We start from the raw sequence: 23679 nt of genomic DNA, 5'->3' as shown, positions 1-23679 counted from the left end.
ATTTTTACTGAAATATTGCCTGGCTGGTAATTGAGACATGAGGTTATTGACTTCAGGAGATGTGGCTTTGGGAGAGAGCTTTGAATGGCGGGTGGGATCTTTTCTTTTGCTTTCAAAGCTGCTGCTAGCTCCAACAAATCTGTCTACCCTTCCTTTATTGTAAGCGGCTCAGAACCTTTGTTTAGTGCAATAGAGTACGATATCAATTTGAAAGAAAAATATTGTATAAATATTGTACAAAATATACATTCCTCCAGCAGGTACATTTCACATTCTGAATTTCTCTAGATGGAGCATCTAGTTCAAATGCTTTGGATTATCCGCCGGTCCAATATTTATTCATTTTGCAATCGTAAAATAGACATTGACAGAGTTTGTCACAGACCTGCATATAGTATACTGTAAGCAAAACATGTATTACCTTTATTTACATTTAGAAATAAAAGTGCTTGCAGGAAATCATCCTTCAGTACAATCAAAAACATTATAAACATTTCCTCTAATAAGGAAACCACGATTTGCAGACCACAATACATGTTTGACGTCAAACTTAAAAAGCAACACATGGTTCTTGGAATACAATAATTCTTTTCATTTTTGTTCCTCTCTAGAAGTTAAGGTCTGTACAGTATATACATCATCAGTACTCATGACCATCTACTTTGTTCTTGGAGGAACAAATACATACCCATAATCCTTACACACATTCAGTGGCTCTAAAAAAAAGTGTTTGGACATTAACCCAACACTTAAAAATAAAATAATTTCTTTTTAAATAAGATAGCACAACAGGTTTTCCAGCAAAATATTTATACATTAAAGTGATAAATGATAAAACTATAGGAAAAGGGGAGGAAAACCAATGGGGCAAACGCAGACATTGATAAAAGTGAACTACTGTATTCATGTCAACCATGGCTACTGTGAACCATGGCTTCTCCGGACTTGTTACACAAGGACACTTTTGTAAAACTGACTTCAAACATCTAATCAATCACCTTGACACCGGCTGTATAGACCTCATTGCAATATGATTTAGAAAAGTGACCTTAGTTCTGAGAAAACCTAATCTGTTTGAAGATGCCACTTCAGGCATTTTAAAATGGGACGTAAGTGTCCACAAATATCTTAAAATATGTTGGGGTCAATGTATATTCATATATGACACCAAGCAAAAGAGACATATGGCACAAAGCAACTCAAAATGTTTGGCACTTACAGGATCAGTTGAGGTAGCAATATACTGTATCTGTACATATGTAATTAATATGCAATCTACATGCTACAAAACAAGAACACACTCATTCATTGAACCTTTCGATGCTCCCGTGACAGCAGAAGACAGTTTTTCCGTAGCTGTACTAAAACAGAACTCTTTGGCTTGTCAGACCCACTGTTTGAAATGTGTCACTCCTTTACTCTTTAACATCCTTGACCACAGTCACCTGAGATAACGTTTTCTTGACACGCAGTGCAGTCAGGCGAGCAGCTGGATTGATGTACCAGCTCTCCCGCATGATCTTACCCACAACCCTCAGTGCCTTAAAACCAACATACATGGGTTATTCTAGAGACACATTACTGCTTGAAATTGTTTACTGGTGAAACATCTGTGCTCGGTTAAAACATTTATCAAATTCTCTAAATATGGCCTTAAATCAACCTTCAAGGGAATTCTGAACATTTCTCAGTCTCTGGATAAAAAACGTAGGATATGTTTTGGACACTGAAAACGTTTTGCCAGTGACTTACTGTAGATTTATATTTATCTAATTTATACAGTTTGTTCAAAGAGAAATGGATATTCAACAATTATACTTACAGAAAAAAAACTATAAAACAACAGCCTGTGCAAAGCATTCTGGGAACCATGCGAGAGTTCACGTCAACCTTTTTCTGTTTTTTATTCCAATTTTGGTTCCCAGAATGCTTTGCGTGAGGCTGTTATTTGTCGTTGTTTTCTGTGTTTAATATTCTTTTATCTTTGAACAAACTGTATAAATAAGATCAATATAAAGCTAAAGTAAGTCACTGGCAAACTGCTGCCAGTAATACTGTAATTTCTACAGAAATGATTTACAGTGTAGGGTTAAATTATGTTAAGTTATAGGTGTCAATGAGCTTTGATTTGATAAAATCCTATTTTCATGATGGCAGGCCACAATCTCCAGTATTCACATTTTATCCCAATTTGTTTATTAGACAATAAGGCACAATTTAAATTCAAAGTCTGGTCTCTTATTCTGTTAAGAATGATTCGTTCTCCTTACGTATACTGTTTGCTGTCTACTTTGTAAATCTGTATACTTTGATGTCTATTTGTTTGAGATTTACTCATTGAATTTGTCAAATGCCACACTCATGATTTATCGCACCCACCTCACAGCTTTGCCACTGGTTAGGAATGTTGGGTCGAAGTTTCTGTTCACATAAAACTTTTCTCATATCCTCCACCGATGGGTCTGAAGACACCTGATCGTAATAAGGCAACTGGAAATCTTCATGAATTCCTGCAGGGTGCAAAGCCTCAATAAATATTGATAAAACATCCATCGAAAGTCTTGATTTCATTCAAATCTTTAGTTCTACAAACATTGATGTCATAAAAATATTGCCATTTTATATTTTCCAGATTTCAATTTTTATTTCCATTCCTATTGTTAATTTCATCATACCGTTTTATCGTGATCATTGTTATTCTATACTTTAAAATCGTCTCTCTCCTATTTCATTTATTATTTGCACAGAAAAGCTGACTAGACCTGAACTTGTGTATATCACAGCATGTTACAAATAAACAAACTGAATTGAATGAATTGTAATTCTATGTGTCTGACAGGCTGATCTTTAGTTTAGCATGCCAAAAGCAAACTCTAAGGCAGACGCAAGGCTGCTAGTAACTATCGAATTAGTAACTAATAAGGCAGCATACTAGGTTTGTGAATAAATATCAATCAGACTACTTCTAATTACTCTCCATTTAACATGACAATAAGTCACCTTGGACAGAACATCTGCGGGCAAGTTCCCAGAACACCAGTCCCATTGAGTACATGTCAGCTCGCTTAAATGACTCAAAGCTGCTCATGTTTATAGAGTCATCAAGGATCTCAGGGGCCATGTATCTGCAGACACAAACACACACTGCAGTAAAGTATCCGCATCACACCTGAACGAATTAACCTCTGTCAAAATGAATCACATTAAGACAAATCTTAAGTACTGTAAACATCCCTAGAGTTTTTTAGACAATATATACAGTAAATATATTTCTAGCTTCTTTTTGATGAAGGGATATTAAGCTTTACTGTTGAAGTGTGATGTAACAATCCCCAATTTCACAAAACAACGCTTTAAAATACATAAACGCAAATAAATGCTTCACCAAACATATCTCGCATGTGCTACACACTCTTCAGCACCGCTGTGCTTGCTCATTATGTGTTATACGTTAATGACCTTATTAGTTCTTATTAAGGTCAATTACTCTCGGGCGAAGCGTTATTGTTTTCTTTGCGATTTTTAAGGGCCAAAGGACAAAGGTATGTGAAGAGCTGTGTTGGTTAGCTAGCATTTATTAGGGCCCAAGCACCAAGGCACATTGGATTTCTCCACTTGTTTCTTTCAATTAGAACTGGTTTTGTATTCTTTTTCTAAACTGATAAAGTCTGATTGAATCGTAGCTTATGCACCTTGGTTCGCTTTCTGTCTGCATCTCGACGTTGTGTCGAGACAGAATGGGGTTTAAACTTTTCAAAAGGCAGAGGAACTTGGCGAAGGACATTCGCATTCCAGTTTCCGCCCCTTACACACGGGTATAAAGGAAGATGGCATGCCCATTTATTCAGCTTTTGTTCTTCGGAACGAGGCGTATTTTTATGCCATGCGACTTCGCTATGTTTGAGTTTATTCCTGCGGATTCGTCCCCTCTTCAGGTGGGACGCTCCCCTGGGCGTTTTGGGGAAAACGTGTTCAAACATCTCTTGCCGCTGTGCTCTCGAGGTGTTTCATCCTTGAGTTTTTGATGGGCATGAGACCTGCATTGCATACCTTTGTGCTTCACATACCTTGTTGCATTTTTGACAGAGAACACCACAAGAGTAACCTTGTCGGATTTTTTATCTATTTAATATTAGCAAAATTATGCACAAATAATGGGGTTTTTTTTCACTCAAAACTCTAAAATGAAAGAAAACAAATTGACAAAACGATTGGATACAATGAATTACTCATCCTCCGTTTGTTTAAAACCTGTATACATTTATTTGATGTACACAAAGAAAGATATTTGGCAAAAGAGATTGAATATATGTATATATATATATATATTGTTCTCTTAAACACGAAAGAAGATATTTTGAAGAAATCTGAAAAACAGACATTTCTGGGAACCTTTGACTACCATTTTTGGCTACACTGAAATAATTTTAAATAACTTTATTGGTGTTCAACAGTATGTCACCACTACTGCCTCACGCAAGGTCTTGCTTTCCTGGCTCAGGGATCGTCTCTCTCAGCATCTATTCTGTACAGTGAGCGGTATGGAGAAGCAACATACAGTATCAATTCACCAAACAATGGGTGACTTGTCAATGAATGAATACAAAACATGGTGTCCAAAAACTTGTCACCGTTACTGACTGTTTGTGTGTAAACATGAACACAGTTCGTCTGTAAATACGTTTAACACTGTAAAGTATGACACTATAGATTCTACACTACAGAATTGAAGATAGCCCCCACCAATGAGTGAAAGTTCGGGGGAAGTTTTCTTGCTGGCTTATATTGCAGAAGTTCTGAAAACGTTGTTTGCTTACAGTCAGTTGACTCCTGAGTAAACTGACCTCAAAAGGACTTACTAATATAATACTGTAGAAATGTCTTAAAGGGATGCCCTATGAAGACGTGTATGCCTTAATACAGTGTAATAACCTTTCACTATAGCATTCAATGTTTATTTCTTTAAAATAACCTATATGTAATACTCATTTTAACATTTTCTTTTTCGATGACTTGAAATGGAAAACTGAAACATGAATGCAGACACACTAATCAGTTCTTATGTAGATATAATGTACTGTAAGATAAAATGATGTTAAACAAATAAGGCTACAATAATATTTGGTGTATTTTCATACATCTTGTTGGTCAGAAACAATACAAACAAAGATATTTTTAGCTTTTATAGAAATAAATTTTGTTGATACTGTCTCTCTCTCTGTCTCTCTCTTTCTGACGGGGGCTGTTTATACCTGATCTTCTCTTATTCTCTAATACAGAATAAATAACCAAACCTCAAGTGTCTTTTTAGTGTGTTTATCAGTATATTCTCATGAATGATAATGTCTTAAATAGTCTATGTCTAGTAGTTTAGACCAGTAGCTGTGATTTCATGCATATGTTTCGCTTGCACTGCGCTCTTGTTTTTCCTTTTATTGTTGTGGTGCGTTATTCTTCTTCATACAAAATGGTTCGCACTCAAGAGATGCAAACGTATTCAATCGTATTTCATCATGGGGACAATTTCATCATTCAGGTAATGCCTTCTTCAGCGTGTGTACCCATTTGGTCGTGCATATGTTTACCTTGGCTTGAAAAGATGCTTACTGAAGGAGTTGTTCTTTTATGGCAGGCATGCTTGTGTGAAGATACCGCCACCTACTGTCCCTGTGTATTTACATATATTTGATCTTATGTTTGACGACTAATTTAACTTATATGTATGGAAAACATACGTACCTTGCTGTAGTGTTAAGAGTACGGGTTTGGGTTTTTGTAACCATACTTGACGTCAAGTATTTTGATGCAAAAGAAAATTGCGGCCTCAGAGTAAAACTATTTTTTCAAAGTTTAAGAATACTGTGACATTTATATTGTTTTTTTATTTCACAACTGTAAACTCAATGCCATTGTTGATATATTGAGCCATAGGCCTACATCTGTCTCTCTATCCGAGGTTCCATTTGAATCTCAATGACCTTTCAGAAGAGAAAGACAAGCTAACCTCTTGGTGCCCACCCTGTGGTTGATGGGAATGTCAATGGTGTTGGTGCTGGAGTCATGTTTTACAGCCAGGCCAAGATCAGCAATCACAGCCATTCCATTCTTCTTTAACAGGATGTTTTTTGATTTTATGTCTCTGTGAGCAATGGCAGGCTTCCCTGCCCCATAAGAAATACAACAACTTAATATCACATAACATAGTATAGATCTGACAAAACATATTTGAAAAGCTATGATGGACATATTGGATGGTCTTATCTTTTGTATTTTTGATACCCAGTTGTAGTTATATCTATAAAACTTTAAATATTATTAACAATACCAATGTAAGAACTACAAACATAGATTAAGCCAGTACATTCCAGAAATTCCAAATCGATAACTTTTTCATTTTGATTAGAGAATCAGAAGCAGTGTTCCAATTTGACCTCCCATAGGCAAGGTCCCCTAACATGGGGGTCCCCTAGTTTTTCATTAAAACTAGATTACTAAAAATGTCAACTCATTTTTTGTTAAATTGTCACGCTAAAACTACTGTTCGTTATCGGTCCAAATTTCAGAAGACGCAAATTAAAATTGCATTTTTATCGGAAAAATCCATGCATGCTCAAGCACGCCACACATTGTTCAATGAAGACATGTACAGACTCAACGGATACTATCATTTTGATATGCAAGTCTTTCTTTATCTACGACATTATCTCACACTTTCAAACCAGATGTGACCCATCTATTTTTCGGAGGGCTGGTTTGGGAACCCCCCCAAGAGCTTTCCCATGATTCGAACACTGATGAGGGTGTAGGGGTTTTGAGGTTGCATGACATTACATACTACAGTGCAGTAATCTCACTAAATAAAAATGAGATTTAACACTTTGCTAAAAAAATAAATTTGGCTCAGTTTGAGCACCACTGCTGAAGATGGATGATGTTCATTTACAGCATTTCTTCTCTTGGTAAAGAGAGTGAATATGTAAATATACATCTGGTCAGAACAGAGAATGAAAGTAATAAAGCAGAATGGATAAATGGTGGCTAATCTGATTGGGTGTTGGGATCTAAAGCTCAACATCTATTTTAAGAGATGACCAGCTTTTGCCTGTAAGAGGATTTACTGCAGTCAACCATGTAAAACGAGTTTTCACTCTTTGTAAATGCTGTTGTGTGTGAATTCAGAGAGGTAATAGTATTCACCCCCTTGAAACATTGGGTTGGAATGTACTTACTTAATATTTTTTTTTATGTCAAGGTGAAAACAGATTGCTACTGCCTCTGTCTATTCAATCCCTTTAATATACATTTTAAAGTAATTTGGCCATTTGGTTTTAGGAGCCACATACATTCAATTCATGGTAACGCTTTAGATTACGGACAGCAATGTACCGCATAATTAAACAGGATTTATTGCGTAACTTGTAAGAATAATAAACCTCTACAGAACATCTGAAGGTAAAGGGGAACTATAGGTAAAGTTTGGGGAATAAAGGTGTAAAGGTTTTAAAAAATATTTATAAGTGGAACTGCATATGCCATATATAAATATCCAGATCCAACTGCTTTTCAAATACTTGATTATATTCTCAAAAGATCAACATTGATTTTGCGCATTTTATAATTTGTAACTCATAAAAACTCATAATAAAAATAAATGATTTGTGACCAACAATCCTTAAATCAATCAAATAAACATGTATCTGTATATTTTTATTCTTTATTCCCCAAACGTTGCATATTGTACATATATACAGATATATACTGTAGAGGTACATAATTTTTCTGTAAATTCTGTTTAATTATGTGGTACATTGCGGTCCGTAATCTAAAGCGTTACCCAGTTCATTTCTGTACTTTTAAAAACACATTTTTTTCTCAGCTATAACTGGAAGACTCAAGGAATGTCATGTCGTCTATTAAAAGACCAAAATGATCCTCACCTTGAGTGCCGATGATTTCCATGTGTAGGTGGGCGATGCCGCTGGCAATGGACAGTGCCAGAACCATCATCCCCTCCACTGATACTGTGTACCTGTTCAGGTAATCAAAGAGAGACCCATGCTCATGGTACTCTGACACCAACCACAGCTGTGTCCATGAGCCATTATCTAAAGACAGACAGAGATGGATTTATTCAATTCAATTCCATTTATCCAGCTTTTTATAATGTTGCATTACCTCAAAGCAGCTTTACAGGGTAAAAAAACACAGAAAGAGGTGGAATACAGTACTGTACATGTTATTATAGGAAAATTAAGATACTCATTGCTTCTAATAAACTAATGATAAGTGAATTTAAATCAATCTTAAGTTAATTTAATACCACCAGGTGAGAAAGCCAGCACAGCAACAGTGGCAAGGAACCGAAACTCCAATGTTGAATAAATGGAGAAAAAAACCTTGGGAGAAACCAGACTCAGCAAGGAGGGCCAGCTTTCCTCTGACGCGTTACGGCTGCACTCAGTAACTTTTGATTCAAAGTTATTATGTTTGTTGTGTGACAAACATACATTTGGCAAGTTGAACATAATTAAATTATGCTGAGTAAACATAACTGCAACTCCATGGATGTTTACATCATTTTTTCATTCATGTTCTGGAGCCTTTTTCTTCAGATGGCTATTAAATCCCTTATTGTTTCCCATCATGATGGGCAGCAAGTATCAAGAGTATCGTAGGGCAGTTGTTAAGTAAGAAATCGACAGCTATAAGGATGTCTTGACCTGTAGTTGTTGTGGGCAATTTGGTAGATCACTTTGAATTTTCTCTGTCATTTTTCTTTATTGATTTTGACATCGCGTTGACACGGAACACAGGGAGTCCTTTTGTCTAAAAAGTGACTGTCGACGAATGAATTACTTGGATTCGTGAAGGATGTGGATAGATATCGTTTAAAAGCTGTAATGTTTCATCAGTCACCGTGCACTTGGCTCGGACATTTAATCATTTTACGCTACTGTGTTTACTGTTTAGCTGTGAGCCCGTCTGCATACATTAGTGTCATTATCTTAATAGCACAAATCGATGGCATTTTTGTAACCTTCCAGAACTTCCGTGTACTTATAAGCCCCCGGATTTCAAACATACAGAAGATTATTTCCAAAATGAAGTCTACGTGGAAAGACCAATCACAACAGACTGGGTTGGCTGACCAATTGAATCGTTTAGGGATCTTTGAGAAAGGAGGTGATATAAAATGCATATTTTGAGAAAACTACAGCGTTGTTTGACCTTGGATGCATTTAAACCTGTTGTTGAGTACTCCTACACAATATTAGTAAACTTCAAAATACAATCTTACACTTTAAGTCAAATTGTTTTTATTTAATAACATTAAAATTATTATGGCAAGCTACTAAAATTACATCGTATTGGCTTGTATTGGTCTAGAAACTCTAAACATAACAGCATTAAAAGGATAATAATAACTTAATTTAGTTTTTTAATTTTCTTTTCAATCGTTACGGGAATTACTTTAATTACGATAGTGTATTACAAAATACTTTGTTTACAGAAGTTTATGGAATTACTTTGTTTGTTCAGTTTATTAAGACGAGCAAAGCAAAGAAGAAGTCACCTAAATCCTGTCATGTAATACCTTTGTTATCAGCAGCGATAAAACCCAAAATATTCTCATGTCGTAACAAGGTGGTCTGATAAATCTCAGCCTCACGGAACCAGGAGCGCTCATCTCTTGAGGAAAAGATCTTCACAGCAACATCCTCTCCCCTCCACTTGCCCCTCCACACCTCCCCGAAACGGCCCTTCCCAATACTCTCCTGGAGCACGATAGTCCGCGCAATTGTTCTTTGAACCAAGAGGGGCAATCCTAAAATTAAACCACAATGTCAGCTAAAAGTAACAACTCGGTGATAATAAATTAGGTATTACTGCTTGGTCATTCAAAATACATTATTAGCCATTAAATCAGATTTTTATTTCACACACATATTGTTCTATATACCTGTATATGACATTTATATAGAACAAATACCTAAACTGAATACTAAGATTTTCTTAAAACTTTAGAGAAAGGTTTAACTCCAATCAATCAAATTTGGTTTAATCGGTGTGCTTATCGGAAATACTTTACGTTGATTGCACTCAAAACATCAAAATTCGCTAAATAAAATTTTAAACAGGGGGGTTCGGCAAACAAAAAAAATTTTTTACACATTCCAAGTAGTATCGATTGTGAAGGGGTTTCTTTAAATATAGCACACAACATATGATAAAATCTTAAGCGGCCATAAAAAAATTGTCTGCTCTCACCTGACCCAGAGCCGGAGGTGCTCATGTCAAAAATGAGTTCTTTCAAGCATTTGTCAGATGACGCAAGAGTCTGGTCGTCTAGGGGTTCTTCTGGGTCCTGTTTGCGGGCTTTAATGTGTGCGCAGCGCAGGCTCTGTATGGCACACACTCCCAGAACGACACCAACACACACCAAGCACGACGGCACAAGAATAACTGCGGCCAGTTCCAGCTGACTCCAGCCTAAGCCTTCAGGCAACGGCTCTGAACCATCACACAAGACGTTTCTCATGTCAACACATTTATTCACAACTTCAAAATATATTAAATATATGCAAGCAGCGTTGATGGGCCCCCACACCACTGCACACTGCTACATAGTGGCTCTCAGAAAACAATGCATGGTGAGCATTTGGTCCAGGGTCACATTTAGCATCTTGCCATCTATGTTCATGTCTGAGCTTTTGCCTATGCCATAATTGTGTGTGCCACATTTCTTTGACATATTAAGAATACTAAGAGCCTCAAAACATTTAATAACACCGTCACAATAACTACATTAATGTGATCAGACCCCGTGATGAAACATATGTCTCAAATGTGATCAATATCGTGCCATGTACGTATGCAGTAGATAAAAGAGACCCCCCTCCCCCGGCCGCCACTCCTATTTCTGAGCTTTTGCACGTGACTAAAGGACACCTGCAGGGTCGTGTTTCAAATTGTATGACATTTTAAACAGGTTAAGAGTTTCAAAACACCTAAGTATAATACTAACATTTGACACCTTACCATGGCAACACGATTATAGATTTTTACAATTTCACATCAGTGATGTCTTTACATTATTCTCACTGAAGACTGAAGCAGCTTAGTACAATACAGATGATTTTAAAGTCAGTTTTGAGTTCATTTTGGTGGCGCTATAGGCTATCCAGGACTTACAGTACCACATCAATGTGATCAAACATGTGCCTCAAGTTTGATCAAAATCCCACAATGTACTGTACACTGCAGATATGAGACACTTCCTCTTTCCCAGATTTCACCATAACTGTATTGCCTCGCCACGGCAACACTGTTCAAGGTATCAGAAAATCCATTCACAATTTAGCATCTTCAATGTTTGGCATCATGTTCACCAAGTTTGGTGCCAATCACATAAATCACATAGGTGGAGTATTTAAAAGTTCATCACAAGTACTTTCGCAAAATCCAAAATACTTCCTTTTGGGGGGAGGAAGTGGGTGTCAGAGCGAAAATTGTTCAAGTCGATGAGAACTGTTAACCGAGTTTTCGTAATGACCTGAAATAACATGTTAAGGGCTCCAAAATGCCCAGGGACATTGGAAACATCATTATAATCAGAGTAAAAACAATAGGGCTTTGCATCTACAGTGGAGGCTTCCATCATGAACCTCTGTGCTCACACTGTAAAAAATGTAAAAAATGTTTCATGGCTTTAGTAAATATGGCCCAATAAAATAAGTTTTGCACATTACTTAATTGCTTGCTATCAATGTAACTAAATATATGAGAAGAGAAGAAATTTGAATTAAGTCAAGTCAACTTTATTTATATAGCGATCTTTACAATTTTCATTGTTACAAAGCAGCTTTACAAGAAACATATTGACTATAAGCAAAACATTAAAGGTTATACAAGTAAAAACAAAACAGGTAAAAACACCGACACACACACAGAGTTTCAAACACACCCACATACAAAACATTCCACACACACAATATGCACACGTACTAACACACATAGACACACACACAAATGTGCACACAGACAGATGTGCAGACACACACAAACACAGGGGTCATCACTGAGAATCACACATTCAAGATAAAGGAGAGAGAAACACAGGTCAAATATTAAACAGACTATAAATTCCTATATGCAATATTAATTAAGTAAAACTTTAAAATTCAAATTCTAAAGAGCAATTTAATATTGTTCATCTTGAGAAAAAACAAGTTGTTTTCGATTAATACATCTCTAACATTTCAGTTATTCTGGGATTAGTCTTACACCCCGTCCGCAAGTGTACAGTGCAACAGGTTTATAAAAAGGCTGATTTTGATCAGCCAATGGGCCATTACTAACATCTGTACAGGGTCACCAGCAACAACATCCATAGTCAAGTATTTCAAAACACGTTTTCCCTTTTCTCTCCCACTAAAACAGACTGCAAATAAGTCCACTTAGGAAACAAGAGGGCAAATGGCCAATGAAGAGTGTTTTATAAAGTATCTACAGAAATAGTGAGAGTAATAACATACTTCAGAAGGGTGAGAGATTATTTCAGATCCATCATATTTACATTTTTTCCCATTGTTATGTTATTTCCTCCTTTTTACTCCATTACAATGTACGCTATCATGGCATGACCATCATGCTAATAGACTAAATATCTCATAGTTTCAGTATAACATTTTGATACATTGTCATTACATGAAACAGATTTCTGATGTTTTGACATTTCTGATGGTTTTCCTAATGTGCGCCCATTTCTTGTTTTTGTCATCAATTCAAGTGTTTCTATTTCAAAACTGATCACAATCATATAGATAATTATTTTAACAGTAATGCTAATATACATGTATATCTATTCTAATGTATATGTGCACAATTGCTTATTAGCACCCTAAATATAACAATCTTAGAACTACATTTTTTAGAATGTTAGTTTCATCAACGTACTGTAGATATTACTTGAAAATCATTGCAAGGATACTGTATATTCTATATATTTCATAATTTAATATATTCATAATGTACTTTCTGATCTTTGCAACAACACACAATTGTAAACATATGCTATAGAAATAACTTTTAATTGAATTGAAAAAATATAAGACATCAACACGCATTCGAAAGAACACTGCTTATTTTTTTATTTCAAATTTTCTAGCATGGAATTAACATTGAATAAATGGAATTAAGTCTCATAGATATTGATCTCAAAGCTTTCAGGTTTCATGAAGGCTTGCGCAGTTTAAATAAACATACAGTGGCTACTGTAACTATGGTAACTGTAATTATAGTTCCACGCACGGTAATGCTATACTCACATGCTGTGCGATCATTTTCACAGCTGGGCCATAAGTTTCACAATGTTTGACCTACGGACTAATGAACTCCAGCCGGGACAACTGTGGAAATTGGTGCATAACAAGTGATGTGTAAGACATGCTGTCCATTAGCCAACACTAGAATATCTAAAGCTAGAATATCTAGCTGGAAATCACATTGCAGCCTGTGCTTGAATATCTTCATAAGGAACCTTAGATGCAATGCACAAACAGATAAGGACCTTTATGTGTTGAAAAACGTGTATTTAACAACTGTATCGTGTTATAGAACACAGTAAAAACAGCATGTCAACATAGTCTACATGTTGTAAAAACACTGAAAAATAGTAAAGCTCTGATCGATCGGCCACAGATCGGTGTCGGCCGATTATCACATTTTATGACTCGATCGGTACTCACTAACTTGGCCGATCCCACGAACCGATCGCAATTTGATGATGTCACCACTTTGATGACGTCCAGAATGCGTGAGGGCATCCATAATCCAATAAAAAAATCTATAATTTTGACGGATTACAATGGGGGCAATTTGTAAATCGCCTTAATGTCAAATTGGTTGCATGCAATCATAGATATTGATATTGTTAAGCAGGGTCACATTTTGTAATGAACAACGTTTTAATTTGGAAGATTATTTAGATAGAAGTAGTTCTGGTATGAATGGCACGGAAAAGACTAAATTAGTAAGTAACTTTGTTTCTGTTTATTATGAGCATTTTAATTGTTACATTACATTTGCTTTTTGCATGTTTTATTTAATTCACAAATATTAATAATCAGACTTCACCTAAAGCCACAGAGCCTACTATACATACATACATACTGTGGAAATCAAAATCTATAATAAATAGCCTGATAAAAGGTCATATCTTTTATACAGTATCCAACTGGGTTTAATTGATTAAATATTTATTTATTTAAAAAAAACATATCGTCCAGAACTCAGTTTGGAAGAAAATATAAAGACCGGACATCTTGGAACTGTAATTGAATATCCCTGCTTTAGAGGCTCTGGAGGACACAAGGACGCAGCCTTACGGAACAAGACACAGGTCGTCAATACCGAAAAGTTGTCTCGAACGTAGCATTACAACCTGGCGAACATTATTTCACGTAATAAAATAGAGCGCTTAACTCACAGATCTGAAGTTTAGACGGACTGCTCATGTGAAGGACTTTACAGTTTTCTAACTTCAAAATATCGACCGCTTATCTCAAGCAAATAGATAACCATCATTAAACATCACTTAGACTGAATGTGCTCATAGTTTAATAAGAGTTAGCCGTTTTAAAATGGAGTTCAAAGAGATGAATGTAATCATCTACACACTGTACGGTCTTCAATAAAAACACGAGACCGTAAACTGGATTTACAAGGATGGTCAAAATTTGTTGGAATATATCACATCATGTGGACTACATATTCTGATATGCTTGATAAAAAGTGGGTATTTCTTTAACTGATCGTCTTATAAACAAAATGTTAAAAGGCAACCTTTGCACGTGATCTTTAGTATAGTGTTTATCAGATTAATGGCCAGCTGACGATACAGCATCTTTACGAAATGTTCACATGGCCGTTTATGCTTGCAGTTCGCTTTTAAATACCAAAGAATATGATTATTATTATTTACGACATCTGAATTTAAGTAGCACACAATCGACATAATGTAAAGAAAACGAAAACCAATCGTTTTCACATTTCTCATTGGTTTACTGTCACAACAACTTTATCAAGGAAGTTTGCGTAATATCCGCCATCAAGCATTAAAAGCATCATCATGCCATTCCTCTATAAAGCAGTGGACAGAATGCTGATTTGGTTTATAAGTTCACATTCTGCTATGAACCAATGACTTGAAATACGGCAGAAATGAGCCGTTTAGATCAAACCATAGGTTTCACCCATCTTTCACGCAAAGCATCATGGGGCATAGGAAACTCGTGGATAAGTCCAGTTATCGCATGACCTGGCTAATTATTTCTGTCGAAACTTAGCGTTTACAATAATAATTCTCTCTGCAGTTGCAGCAGTGCTATTTTGATATGCAAGAGGAGAACTGGCTTTCGCGGTTGAGTCTGGTCCCTCACAAGTTTTTTTTCTCCCCTCTTAAGGCTGGAAAACACTACACGACTTTAAAATCTGAACAGAATTTTAAAGAACTAGACATCAGACACTTGCAGACTTTTTGAAGGTTTGCAGAAAAAACTAGGGCATCACACACTTCGCGATGAAATCTGCAGACTAGCACAGACTTTCCGCAACACGTCCAGACTGAAAATCTAGGCAAAATTTGAAAGTCTTGTAGTGTATTACAGCCTTTAAACACATACATGTACACACATCAATAGTAGAGTTTTGGTTCCTTCACCGATGCCACTGGCTTACTCACTGGGAGACTGCTACCTTATCATCATATTATCATAGCTAATTCTTTATTATTTAGAGACCAAGCACTGAAAGATTTAATCTCCCTTTTGCTCTTGTTACTCCTATAGGCCAGCAATAAATCACCAAACTTGGTCAACTTCAGCTGTATATTGTGTTAATGGGTGAACAAATGGATGTGCCTACTGTGAGTCACAGTCCTAGTGCCCCCTACTGGAAGTGTCGCTCATGGATATTACATAAACTTGTTCAGAATGTTGTCATGAAATGGTAGAAAGGATTCTTCTTACTTTTCTTAAATAGTATTGCCATGGTAACTTATCAAACATTTATATACTCCTTGTATATTAGGACGAAAACCTTTATCGACAGATGTTGTAAGAACTCAATTGGAGCTGATCTTTAGACTGCCATACCTGGTTTGAGGTGCAGAGTCTCATTGTTGCAGAAGTCTGTAAAGCAGCAGTTGCGTTTGGAGACGTTTTTGGAGCTACGACAGAACACCTGACCCTTCAGCTGTGATGGAGACAGACAGGACTTGACAGCTTCCTCTTTACCATTAATGAGCATCACAGAGTTCCAGCATGCGCCATCTGCATCCGTCTCACAGATATGGTTTACACACAGCTGACACACACACTTTAAGCCTGAGAGAAGACAAAGACATTCGATTGTTAAGTCATTTCTTTTAATAAAGACAAAAAAATATGTTAAACAAAGGTATTGACTATGTTTGGGTGCAAATCTTTATCTCATTTTGTCATAAAAATGTGTAGTTTATTTACTATCATGGGCTGCCATCTTGGCAAATGCCCAGGGACCGGACCATTTTTTATATATGGGCTCGTCAGATTTTTCTTAACATATGTTCAAATCTTTTGCATGGGATATGACGAAATAATAACAGTATGCATTTTCTTTTCCCCACTTGTTATTAGCTACAATGATTTATGTACTGAATACTTATATTCATCAATTCAGCAGGCATCTCTTTTTTATGTTTTTAATCTCTATTTTTGGGATATATAAATCGTTTGAGTGTCCTTGGATCTAAACTTCCAATTTTCACTGGAACCAGTAGACCTCTCAGAAGATCATTTAATTTCGTCCGCTTGTTAAGTTGTGACCTAAGGAATATTGTTTCAGGGTCCAAGCCTCCACTCATTGCAAGTGAGGGTTCAGGCCCGACTAGGGGGATTCGGCTGGGGGGATTACATATTCTGGTTGGGGAGATATACTGTAAAATTAAAGTTTGTTGCAAGCAAAAAAACTCATTTGATTAAATTCACAGATTGTCATTTGACTGTGAAAGTGACCGATTTGTCAGATATGGTGACCCATACGCGAAATGTGACCTCTGCATTTAACCCATACAGTAAAATGTGGGGGTTCAAGTTTTTTACAGTTTATAGTTCATCCATCTGTGTTCGCACACACATGATGCACTTTTCGTCATCAGAGGTGTCCGTGGTCATCCACATACCCCATCTGCCCTAAGCCCAGTTTTTGAGGCCGGACAAAATAAATCGGAGACAAGATCGTACACTCCGCTTCTCGTCGGGTCCTGATCACACTAATTTCTACGATAATGACCGGCTGCCTGTACATTATTCCCAACATAACAATGACTTGACTGTATTCTTCTAATATTTTGCTAAAAATGTTTTTCTTCATAAAGAGAAAGTTTAGGAAGTGCTAAATGTGCACATAATAAAAAGTACATGACACCATAAAAGTTTACAAACCATATAAACTGTTTACTGTGGTGGCAAGAAACGAGGCTATATACTGTAGATGAACGTATAAGAGCTATATAAACCTATTATATACACGTTATTGAAAAATGACCATGGTATGAAAATCCATTTGTATCTACCATGTGTTCGGCCCATTGATTCGTATTTACTGGTAATGGTGCTTTTGCTTTAAATATTTTAACAGTTTATCTAGAGTAACTGTAGGAAAAACTTGGTATTTTTTAAAAGGAAAACTCTACATATGGCTTAAACTATTCTTTCTCCAAAAAACTCACACACACTCTAAAAAACAAGCTCGTAAATTTGATGATGCTATCTAAAATATGCTGTCAGAGCAAGAGGTGAGGTTTCACAAGACTTTTCCCAAATATTTTCACCATCTAATATTTTTGACAATATTTCAGTAATATCATGTTTTAAATTTAATCTGAACCATGAAAACGAGCAAATAATTCCAAGTCTGTTATTTTAAATAAAGGTTAAATCATGCCAAACAAACTGGCAAAATGGTCTAATTTGGTTTATAATTCAGAAATTCCAAAATCAAAGTTCACCTACTGTATATATACTCAAAACTAGAGGCAATATTTGCAAAAACAGCTTTTACCAGAGCAAACGCCTCTGTTGATGTTAAAAACTACTGTCAGGATATTCTAAAAACAAGGAGTGAATAAATTGTGTGGATGATGTATTTTTGTAGCCCATCCCGGAAGTTAGCACCACACTGGTTCCCCTCGACAAAAAGCCTAAAGATTTTAGTCTCTTAGAGGTTTATGATACTTACAAATTATGAAAATAACCTTTAGAAATTAACACAACATTTATTATTTCTTAAGCGTAAATATAATCCACAGAAGTAAAAAGCATGAAGCTATAAACAGACTACACTGCGGGCGCTCGACATCAACGTGACTATCACCAAGCCTCTGACAACTTGTTCAAACTTTATTAATAACATGTTCCCTGATAATTACTTTTATGCATGATGCCGTTTAACATCCCCATGCAGTGAACACATTTTATCATTTGTAATAAATGAAAAGGATATTTTCGAAGGGACAGTTGTCAACTCATAATTGACTTACCCTCATTCCATCCTTGGAATATACAACGCTATCATTTCACTTTTGAAGACATTTATTTACCTTCCCTGAATGTGTATTTCTTTTTTGAATGAGTAATTTTTTTATGATTTAGGTTGTAAACAGCAATGTGTGCTTACTTGAAGCAGTGCATGCTGGGTAGAAATGTTGTCCAACTTGAACCACTGCCAACGCCATGTCACTGTAATGTATAGCATTAAAGTACCACTAGAGTTTTCCAGGACCCCACACGCACACGTGCCTACACTATTCAATTTAATTAAAAGTCATTTATGAAATGCATTTTTACAATGTTTCAACGTGAAATGAAGCTATTTGTCTATCATTTTGACAACCGGTATTCGAAATGGGTCTTCTGCATTTAGCCCATCCAGTGAGTAGTGGACAAACGCACTGCAAGTCTTGAACACCCGGCGAGTAACTGGGAGAAAGTTGCCCTTGCTCAAGAGCACCTCAGTCATGTCCTTCATTTCCGAGAAATTAAACATGCAACCTTTGGGTCACAAGTCCAACTCTTTCAATATTGGGACATGACTGCCCTAAGCAACTTCACAGGGAAATGAAGAAATCACAGAAAGAAATATCAAATATATAGCATGTCACGCAACTAAGACTTGTATAATCTGACTCTATGATACTGTACAGAAAAGTCTTTTTTGTATGCACAATATGCAATTGGAAATGGTATGTATTGTAGATATCGTGCATATAAACTGGCCATTGTAACCTTCGTATAAGGTTATTTCTCAGAAGAGATGGGGTGGAGATACATGTACGCAAAGTCTTCTGCTGCATTGGAATAAATAAACAGAATCTTGCCTAGGTTCTGGCATACGCATGGTTTTATAAAATCTGAAACCGACGAGGCCCTGGAACTATTATCCTGGAAATTAAAGCTGGCCATATCAACACAGACAGTGCTGCAGCCCCTTACTGTCTAACACAAGAGTTAGAACACATTAGACCACTTTGCATGTATAAAGAAAAAACTGTGGAAAATGAACAATATACAAGGTATACATTGTATATGGGCTTTAAGACTTTACAGGGGTCATATGACAATAATAAAATATAATAATTTGTTTTATATGTAATGCAATGTGTATACACGATTTTAGAATAAAAAAAATTGTATTTCATCTTTGCTCTGCCTCTTTAAAACGTGCAGATTTTTGACAAAGGTCATCGCTCTGAAAAGCGAGGTGTGCTATGATTAGCCAGTTAACCAGTACGCAGTGATTGGTCGAATACTGCAGTCACGTGACGGATATTTAATGCCTCTTACCATATTTGGAACATCAGGTTCCTCTTTGATTGTACTGACAGGTACGCCCACCTTACTTGCGTATAGATTTGGGCGGTCTTAGTCGAATCATACCACGAAATGACGTAGATTTGTGGGGGTGTGGTTACACGAGGCGTTTCAGGCAGGTCTGGTGAGCATTCGCTTTTAGATAGAATGCATCTTTAGATCTGACACTTTAATTTTTGCAATTTTAAGTCTAATACATGCATGGGCAACTTACAACACCGCAAAGACACAGAAAAACACGTATTAACACGTCCATATGACCCCCTTTAAGGTCACATGCTTCCATTAAAGAAAATGTAGGTACTGTGACTGCAGGGCTTTTGACAATGTGTTATGTTGTGCCAAATGAACTCAAAATGAAATACACACACAGTTGTTATCTCTAGTTGACTCACTGTATGTTGATGTTCATAAAAAAAGAGATCTGCATCATTGCATAGATTTCTTCTCCTATTAAAAGTTTTTAAATACTGCATTGAGATATTTAAGCTATTTATCAGCTGTTCAACTCTTGTATAAAGATTACTTCTTGGAGACAATTTTTGTAAGCAAACATTATGTGCTTTAAAGTGAAGACATATTTGTCTTTAACAATCTCTGCTGACCTTTTGACTATCCATTTCATTACATCAATTATCCATCTATCCACCTTATTTGGGCGTAAATGTGAGTGCCGCCATCTTTGAGCTGTTACTAACGTTTAATAGCAAACGTTCAAAGGCAGGAGTTTACAGGGAGAGAGACACTAAATGTTAAATATAAGATTACATATAAAACATTTAAGGACAACTAAAACATGCCAATAGGGGTATAATAATGTTAGCAGCAGTTAAAATAAAGCTGTTAGCATTTTTATATATATTTAGCAGTTAAAAACTTAATAGGCTAAAGCAAACCTACCTGCCAGTGGATCGCAGCTGCATGACTTACAGTTACAGGACTTGCCCTGTCATTACATTACATTAAAATTTATTTGGCAGATGCTTTTATCCAAAGCACATTTAACATTATGTCAACACGTAGGCTGCTGCTAGTCTTTTCAAGGCCATGTTACTAGGAGGATCAAAGCAAGCAAGGGAGAGAACAACATGAAATATTATCTTTATTTAATAGACATAAGAACACACAGTTATTGGTGTTTGGAGATGTTTTTAGAAATTTGTGATGGATGCAGCAACTCTGTGGACACCTGCGATACAAGAGCAACCAGCCGTCTCCATTCTTCCGTTATAAGTTGTAAGGATCCAGGAATGTTTGCTCCTCTTTGACTGGTATTCACATCTGCTTTTAAAAACACGAATTTGTGGTCTGTCATGTACATATTTGATTTTACGTCTGTGCTTTTATGGTTGCGCATCGAAGACCAGTCAATTCCGAGAGAAAATATAAAGCAATGGAATAAATCCTCATATGGTATATCAAGCCACTTCATGGCGGGCGTGAAAAATATTCTTCAGAGCTTTTTTAAAAGCGTTTTGAACCGGCCAGCCAATAATACGGAAGTCTTAACACAAAAAGGAAGTATGTCACACCGTATACTACAAAAATAAGGTGGATAACAAGTGGTTATGAGGCGGTCAAAATGTTCGCAGACTTGTAAGATGTAACACTATAACTTATCACAACGCACCCGACTTTACTCATACAGAACACGGTTAAAATACAGTTGGGTTAGAAAACATATTTAAATATAGGAAGACAAGAACTGTACCTGCAGAGAGTTGCGCAAAGATGATGAGTAGAATCACAGGGTCCGAGTACCTGAGATGAGACATGACATCTGTCACTCTCCACAGACCAACACATCCACCTGTATTCCCAAAAACATCACGGTTGTTCTGCTGTCTTTTCACGCGGACTGAATGCACGGCTTCACTCTAAATAAACCCCAGAGCTACTAAATATGCAGACAGAGACTCGCCCCACCTCCTGAGGCTCAATGTAAGAGGATTAGAGAGAGAGAGAGAGAGAGAGAGAGAGAGAGAGACAGAGAGAGACAGAGAGAGACAGAGAGAGACTGAGAGAGAGAGAGAGAGAGAGAGAGACAGAGAGAGACAGAGAGAGACAGAGAGAGACTGAGAGAGAGAGAGAGAGAGAGAGAGAGAGAGAGAGAGAGAGAGAGAGAGAGAGAGAGAGACAGAGAGAGACAGAGAGAGACAGAGAGAGACTGAGAGAGAGAGAGAGAGAGAGAGAGAGAGAGAGAGAGAGAGAGAGAGAGCACCAGTAAACAAAAAAAGTATTAAGAAAGTTAATAATGATGCAGTTAGCTTTATTGCTGAAAACACTGTCCCTAAAAAAAAATTAAAATGGGATAACTGTCCGCTGGTTGAGGCTGAACTATTTAATGTTTTTTGTCACATTTTGAAGTCATATTCATAATTAATATTTTATAAAAAAAATAATCTGGGTTCTAAAATATTTAGTTTTTTACTTTTATTCCTGTAAAGCTGCTCTGCTACAATGCACCTTGAGAAAAATGCTGTACAAATGAAATTGACTTTAGTCCAAAGTAACAACATTACGTTACACTAAAACATCCAGACACAGGAAGAGCTTCTTTCCTCAGGCCATCTACCTCATGAACAGTTAAATGTTCACCTTTTGCAATAAATGAGTGCAATATTTTTGTGCCAGATTTTTCGTATATAGCACCTTAAAATGTGTATATTTTAAACACCTGTAGATATCTCATATAATCTGTATATACATATCATACACCCTACAGTGCAATAAATGTGTGCAATAATTTCCCTCAGACATTTCACATATATAAACTCATAACTTGTATATTTTAATATGTCACACTGCACTTTCACCTTTGTGTGCTTAACTTTTATTTTTATTCTGTACTTTCGTTGCCTTTGTTGATTGTTACTTGTCTTGTAACCTTATTTGTGTACTGGAAGCTTCTGTAACCAAGACAAATTCCTCGTGTGTGTAAGCACACCTGGCAATAAAGCTTGTTCTGATTCTGATTCTGATTCTGTTACAGCGCAATGCATGCAGGCTTGTGGCCCAAATGTAACTTCCGCTACCCATCTGTGAAGAATAGAGTCCCTGTAGATTATTTCTGAAAACAGGCAAATGAAATAGCAAGTCAATTAAATCAGCTAGCAAGTTAAAAGTATGTCTAGACAGTATTATTTTGGGTTATCAGTAGAAGAAACGTTACTTGGCTAAACTTAAATGCGCCAAAGTTACGCGACCCATTCTACAAATTGTTTACTTATAAAATGAGTATACAATAAAACCAACATGTTTATTAAATATAATGAAATAAAATCTAAATAGTTACATTACTAGCCACCAGAAGTTAACTTCGGCCAGGCGTGTGCTGTCATGATTCCGCTATCATGTCATGTTTATTCTTGGTCTTGCAGCGGAGTCATGGCATAGCCTTAGGTTTTGCGTGAGAAAGACATGGCTTTGTTTTGATTCTAACTTGCCATGTGCTTTCTCGTGTCCCGTCAGTGTTTCCCGCCCTTTTGTCTCGTTAACCTTCCCTGAGTGTTTTAGTACCCGCACCTGCCCATTGTTATCTCCTGTGTTTGTTCCCCTATAAAACATCCTTGTGTTCATTGTCCTGTGCTCGTTCATTGTACTTGGACCTGTATATTGTACCTTGTATGCGGTCATCGTCTGTAACCCTTGTATTGATTAGCTATGCATCCTGTCTCTAGTTCTTGTCTTGGTGAGTTAGTCTAGTCTTGTCCTTAGTGTTTGTTTTCTCAGTTTAGTTAGTCCGTGTCCAGATTATTTCTTATCTTAT

General features: G+C 36.5%; 1 protein-coding gene across 2 annotated transcripts; it reads right to left on the bottom strand.

Moving 5' to 3' along the window:
- Nucleotides 1–313: 313 nt before the first annotated feature.
- Nucleotides 314–21809, bottom strand: acvr1c (activin A receptor type 1C). Of its 2 annotated transcripts, XM_079463643.1 has the most exons (9): nt 21622–21809; nt 16155–16385; nt 10270–10512; nt 9596–9826; nt 7938–8105; nt 6005–6161; nt 3001–3125; nt 2380–2510; nt 314–1541 (listed from the first exon to the last, which is right to left on the bottom strand). In XM_079463643.1, the coding sequence occupies exons 1-9, from the start codon at nt 21683–21685 to the stop codon at nt 1416–1418; spliced, it is 1476 nt and encodes a 491-aa protein (XP_079319769.1). In that variant the 5' UTR covers nt 21686–21809; the 3' UTR covers nt 314–1415. The 2 variants fall into 2 exon arrangements, with proteins under 2 accessions (XP_079319769.1, XP_079319770.1); XM_079463644.1 differs by lacking the exons at nt 9596–9826; nt 10270–10512.
- Nucleotides 21810–23679: the final 1870 nt, after the last annotated feature.

Source organism: Barbatula barbatula (assembly GCF_947034865.1).
Source record: "Barbatula barbatula genome assembly, chromosome: 9".
Taxonomy (NCBI): domain Eukaryota; kingdom Metazoa; phylum Chordata; class Actinopteri; order Cypriniformes; family Nemacheilidae; genus Barbatula; species Barbatula barbatula.
This window is presented reverse-complemented; position numbering and strand designations above follow the sequence as displayed.

Coding starts and splice junctions, on each gene's coding strand:
- acvr1c (XM_079463643.1), bottom strand. CDS start 21,685: ATGTCTCATCTCAGGTACTCGGACCCTGTGATTCTACTCATCATCTTT. Junction 8,106..9,595: donor TATCGCTGCTGATAACAAAG/GTATTACATGAC, acceptor GTCTGTCTTTAG/ATAATGGCTCATGGACACAG. Junction 1,542..2,379: donor ACCAGTGGCAAAGCTGTGAG/GTGGGTGCGATA, acceptor GTTGGTTTTAAG/GCACTGAGGGTTGTGGGTAA.